Here is a 6,073-nt window from a genome sequence, read left to right as displayed (position 1 = left end):
GGGTTAACCTGTTACTGCAGGTTATTAACATAAAATCTGACAATTTATGGATTTTTAAAATCTGAAATATTCTAAATAAAATCCGAAAGCAGAATGCTGACACGCGATTGGCTGGCGATTCTTTTCCTTGGTGCTGATTGGCTGAAGCCCTGATGTTAGCTTGTGCCTTAGCGTCCAGATGAACGTCTCTGCTGGTTCAGCAGCTTTCAGAGGAAACCTCCAGGTGGATTTTATTTAATTATTTGCATAATAAATTAAAAACTTCCCAATGATTTTTACAACAGTTGTTAAAGAAATGTCAACATCGCTGAAAAGCCGCTTCAGCTGTTTGCAGACGAATTATGGTGATGATTTTTATTTCAAATGGAATTTTGACTTTAATCATTTTGGGTTTTTTAATATTTAAAATGTTTTAGTCGCAGTGTTAAATGTTGTTTAGGAGATGATGAATGGAAACGTCGGCTAGAAGCTGAGATGGACTGATCGATAGATTATCTGGTTGGTTTATTGATTATCCGTCTGTTTCTGTCGGACTCTTCTCCAAGTTCTGGTTTCTGTTTCCTCCGGGTCCAGAACCGATCTGAGCTGTTTTCTGTCCTCAGGCCCGGGATGACGTCATCAGGCTGCTGCGGTCCGACAGAACCGGACCGGAGACCCTGGAGGCCCACTACGGTTCTGCTGCCCCCTGCAGGCCGCTGCAGGCGCTGCAGAGGGACGCCACGCTTCTCCATGGCAACCAGCGCACAGAGGATGTGTACGAGAGGCCGATGGCTGAGGTCAGAAGGTCAAAGCGGTTCTGACTGACTCCTTCCAGCTGGTTGGGCACTTTGACCCGGTCCGGTTCTGATTGGTTTAAATGTTTGTTTTCACGTTGAACATTCTAAGCTAAACTTCAAACAAGCCCTCAGCATGATGCCACCACCACTGTACTCAGCAGTTGGTATCATTTTTTTATTGGTAGATTTTTAAAAATTTATATTTAAATCATTTAATTATTTATTTTTATTTAATTTCATAAATTTTGTATGTTTTTCCTTTTTTATTTTTGTTTATTTTTTGTAATATTTTACTTTTACTTTTTTATATTTTTCTTATTTGTTATTCTTTTATTTTTGTTTATTTATTTTTAAGTTTTTTATAGCATATTTATTATTTAGTAATTAAGTCAGCGGTCCAGAGCTGCAGCAGGCTCCCCAGGCTCTCTGGAGCTGCCGGTTCCGGCGTGGGAACCGGGCCGGACGGTTTGCGCTGACAGGTTCTCGCCTCGTCCTGCAGCTGGACCGTCTGGAGGACAAGCAGAAGGAGACGTACAGGCGGATGCTGGAGCAGCTGCTGCTGGCGGAGAAATGCCACCGCCGCACCGTCATGGAGCTGGACAGCGAGAAGCGGAAACACGCCGACTTCATCAACAAGAGCGACGACTTCACCAACCTGCTGGAGCAGGAGAGGGAGAGGTGAGCGCAGCGCCTGCTTCTGCCCGGGGCCGGCTGCGCTCAGCTGATTTATGAGCTGCTAGTCGTCCAGAACTCCTGATCCGAAGAGAGGAACCAGAACCAGAACCCCTTAGTTCAGTTCAATTTAAATTCTATTCAATTAATTCAAAATTTTAATGACATTTTTTAAGTATTCAATTTTAATTTCATCTTTTGTGATTTAATTTCCTTTTAAATTGATTTAAGATTGAATTGAGTGACTATGTGGGGCCCGGTTCCTCCCTCTGCCCTCAGACTGAAGCGGCTGCTGGAGCAGGAGAAGGCCCTGCAGGCCCGGCGGGACCAGGACCATCGCCGGAGGCTGGACAAGCTGCAGGACGAGCTGGGGAAGCTCAAGTCCTTCACTCTGCTGCTGGCAGACGAGAGGCAGCTGCATGTCGAACACATCGACCAGCAGAACCAGAAGATCCAGAACCTCAGCCAGAAGCTGCAGGACCGGGAGCGGCAGCTGGCCGCATCCAGCGACGCCGCCCTGCAGGACGGGCAGAAGGCGCTGTGCCTGGAGGCGGAGCTGGAGGCCCAACAGGCGAGGTTCAGGCAGGAGCACCAAGACCTGCTGGCCAAGATGGCCGACCAGGAGTCCCAGAACCAGCAGCTGAGGCTGAAGCTGGACGGGCTGGCGCAGAGGGCCGGGGAGCTGCAGGAGAGGAACGCGCTGCTGCAGAAATCTGAGGAGGACCTGCAGCAGCTGAGGGAGAAGATCAGCAGAGGAGAGCGCGGGAACTCCTCCCTCACCGCAGAGCTGGAGAACCTGAGGAAGAAAGTCCTGGAGATGGAGGGCAAAGACGAGGAGATCACCAAGACCGAGACGCAGTGCAGGGAGCTGAGGAACCGGCTGCAGGACGAGCAGAACCGCAACCAGGAGCTGCGGCTGCAGGTGGACGGCCTCCAGAAGAGGATGGCGGAGCTGGAGAGGCTGGAGGCGGCGTTCGGCAGGAGCCGGACGGAGAGCGCCCAGCTGCACCAAAACCTGGAGAAGGAGAGGAAGGTGGTGAAGGACCTGGGCACAGACCTGGAGCGGCTTCGGTCTCGGCTGAAGGAGCTGGAGTCATCCGAGTCCAAGCTGGAGACAAACGAGTCGGCCCTCAGAGAGGAACTGCTGAAGCTGAAGTCCTTCACCGTCATCCTGGCGGACGAGAGGAAGACGATGGGGGAGCGGCTGAAGCAGGAGGAGCAGAAACACGAAGACTTGAGTACGATGCTGAAGGCAGAGCAAGGGAAGGTCACGGAGGTTACTGAGAAGCTGATAGAGGAGAGCAAGAAGTTCCTCAAGTTCAAGTCAGAGACAGAAGTCCAGCTGGAAGGTCTGACTCTGGAGAGGGAGGAGCTCCGATCGACGCTGAGGAACAGCGAGGAAGAGCGTGACGAGCTGAACGAGAAGCTGAAGAAGATGGGAGCAGACAGACTGGAGGAGATGGCCAACAGAGACCGAGAAGAAGACAACCGAGTCCAGAAGCTCACCACTGAGATAGAGAGGCTTAGAGGCCGGCTGGAGCAGCTGCAGGTGGTGGAGGGAGACCTGATGAGGTCGGAGGATGAATACGACCTGCTGGAGAAGAAGTTCAGACACGAGCAGGACCGAGCAAACATGCTGTCCAAGCTGGTGGACGAGATGAAGGCTCAGGTGGCCAGGAGCAAAGCAGTGGAGCGAGGCGAGGCCAAGAGTCTGGAGGCCCAGCTGAGGATCCGCTGCAAAGTGGAGGAGGCCAAGACCAGAGAGCTGCGGGTCGAAGTCCTAGCCCTCAAGGAGAAAATCCACGAACTCATGAACAAGGAGGACCAGCTCTCCCAGCTGCAGGTGGACTTCTCCGTCCTCCAGCAGAGGTTCCTGGAGGAAGAAGAGAAGAAGAGGCGCCTGAGTGTGGATGTGGAGAACCTCGCCAGGGAGCTGGAGGCCTCGAAGCGCTACAGCCGAGCCCTGAGGCCCGGTGTGAACGGCAGGAGGATGGTGGACGTTCCTGTGACCTCCACGGCGGTCCAGACGGAGTCAAACGGGTCGGCCGAGGATGAAACCGCAGCCGGATTTATCCGGAAATCCGTTCAGGAGGAGAACCACCTCATGAACAACCTCAGACAACACGGCCTGAAGAGGCCCGCGGTTCTGGATCGATACCCTCCGGCATCAGCAGACCATGGAGGGAGATCCTCAACACCCTGGATGGGCAAGAAGGAGGCCGTCACGCCGACTCAGACCAGAGGTTCCTCCTCAATGTCCCCGAATCTGGGACGACCTCTTCACATCCGTGTGACACCAGACCACGGGTCGAGCACGGCCACCCTGGAGATCACCAGCCCGCGGTCTGAGGACTTCTTCTCCAGCACAACCATCATCCCAACGCTTGGTCTTCAGCAGCCTCGCATCACCATAGTCCCCAAACCCTCAACTGTCTGTACTGTAAGCGGAGATCCTGATCGGGTCAAGTCTCCAGTTACGGTCACCAGCATCTCTAGGACCAAGAGTCCAGAGAAGCCCAGCAGCATCGCTGGGGTCCTGCAGTCGCCGGTGTCCATCATCACAGTTAGCACCACGCCGGTAGCTGAGGTGTGTGCTTCATCCGACCCTCACGAGAGCACCACCAGGCGGACACTGATCAAGATGACCTCCGAGAAACCACCAGACAGGAAGTTCAACAGCAACATCATAACGACGGAGGACAACAAGATCCACATCCACCTGGGCTCCCAGTTCCAGAGAAGCGCTGAGGGCAGCAGCAGTCCTGTCAGACCAACAGGAAGTAGCTGCGACTGCCAGGAAACTGGAACGGTGCTCCGCTCCCCACGCCAGAACAAGATGACCAGCAGTATAACCATCAACCCTGTCACCACTGCAGCATCCAGACCCACACAGTCTCTGGTGAGTGTCTGAAGATCTCGAGTGACTTCTGATCTTCTGACACTTCAAATGCTTCTGAATTGTTTTAGGTGACTGAGGATTATGCAGGTATCAGATTGTGTTTTGGCACCCGATCCGATGGAAAGTTCGGTCTGACAACGTATGCAGGAATTAGAAGACATTAAAGTCAGTGGGTCCTCACAGACCACCAGCATCTCCAACTGCCCAACCAACCAAGACATCAGGTCTATTTATGTTGAAACTACGCAACAATTAGAACAAGTTAAAATCATTGTGGCCTTGCTAGCCACTGCTAGCCATTCCATGTGACTGCGTCTCAGGCTGTCTGACCGTGATAGACCTTGGGTGTGTTTTGGTTGGACGGTTGGCAACTGTATCTTTGACTGTCTGACCAAGATGGACCGGGAGTCATATTTGGGTCATGAGTGAGACCTAATATGACTCCCGATGGTAACGTCATGAGTGAAAGAAGAACTTAAACACTGTAGAAAAGTAAGATGCAGAAGTACAGCACAAGAGTGAAATGGAGATCTTGTGTGAACATTTTTGAGTTTTACTTCCAGACCGTGTTGTTTATGCTAGCAGAGTTTCAGTGACACATGGTGGGTATCAACATGGCTGAAATAAGTGTTCATCATTAGCTTCCATTTATTGCTGTGTTGGTATAACTCGTTAGCGTTAGCAGAGCTAACATTTATGATTAGTGCTTTATGGTTAGCGTGTATGGTTGCTACCTTTCAGAAATTAAAATAAGGGACCATATACATCTATATGTAAAGGGGGTGGGGGGAGCTGCGGCGGCAGCACCTACCCAGAAAGCAGTTGGGCACAATGTCTCATCACCAACACCGTGAGTCAAACAATGACCGGGGCAGCCTACTATATAAACTACTCGGGGACCATCTCTTTATTATTACACATACACATTTGTAGAGTACGGAACAAATTGCGTCCCGTATCGGTTCAATACGGGACGGGTGGCAACGCTATCAGCCCGGATAGCTTTTGAGTTAGCAATGCCCACCACTGGTTGTTAGCTTCAAAGGGGGAACATGCTAACAAGATCTACTGCTGATAACTGCTTCAAACGTTACTAGAAAAGTCCAGAACTATCCCTTTAAGAGGCTCGGGTCTTCAAGGTTTCTCCATCCAGGACCTGTGTCTCCTGTTCATCCTGGGTTTTATGTTTTCAGCTCAGTTCGGATGTGCAGTCGGCTCCGAGCGCAGCCTCACGGATCCCTGTGCAGCTCAACGGGAAGACGGTTGTGGGTGTGTCCGCTGTGACGAGGTTGGAGTCTCGGGCCGAAGGCCAGGCGATGAAGATCGAGCTGAGGAAGTCGAGGGTGTGCAGCTCGGCCTCTGCAGCAGCAGGAAAGGGCTGAGAGTCTGATGAGGATCCGCTCCCAACACGCGGCTTCAGCTGCTCATCGGTCACTTCTTCGGTTTGCTGCTTTGAACGGATGCTGATCCCAGCCTGGTTCTGTTGGGTTCTGTTGGGTTCTGCTTGTTTGATGCCACGCTCGCTTCACTGCTGCTCGTGCAGGTTTGGACTTACAGAGGCACCGTGAAACCATTTCTGACCAGAACCAAATAAACTATTTATCTAAACTTCAGCTTCTTTCTCTTGTCTCGGCTCTCTGAGTCAAACCTCACAGCTTTAACATGTTCACCTTTCTGACTTTTAAATCAAGTGGCTTTTTAAGCCACAAGTTTCGGGTAATTTGAA

General features: G+C 51.5%; 1 protein-coding gene across 1 annotated transcript in view; it reads left to right on the top strand.

The window, feature by feature from the left end:
• Positions 1-5,960, top strand: part of filip1b (filamin A interacting protein 1b) — a 16,475-nt gene extending 10,515 nt beyond the window's left edge. Inside the window, exons 3-6 of the mRNA XM_015039519.1 lie at positions 603-776; positions 1,276-1,454; positions 1,728-4,347; positions 5,541-5,960. Of these exons, the coding sequence (XP_014895005.1) occupies positions 603-776; positions 1,276-1,454; positions 1,728-4,347; positions 5,541-5,729 (3,162 nt within the window). The 3' untranslated portion in view covers positions 5,730-5,960. The remainder of the gene's footprint in view (positions 1-602; positions 777-1,275; positions 1,455-1,727; positions 4,348-5,540) is intronic.
• The last annotated feature ends 113 nt before the right edge of the window (positions 5,961-6,073 follow it).

Source organism: Poecilia latipinna, unplaced genomic scaffold, assembly GCF_001443285.1.
Source record: "Poecilia latipinna isolate Pla-1442-1.1 unplaced genomic scaffold, P_latipinna-1.0 Scaffold475, whole genome shotgun sequence".
NCBI classification, from domain to species: Eukaryota; Metazoa; Chordata; class Actinopteri; order Cyprinodontiformes; family Poeciliidae; genus Poecilia; species Poecilia latipinna.
Note: the sequence above shows the minus strand (reverse complement) of the source record. Positions and strands in the feature narration are given on the sequence as shown.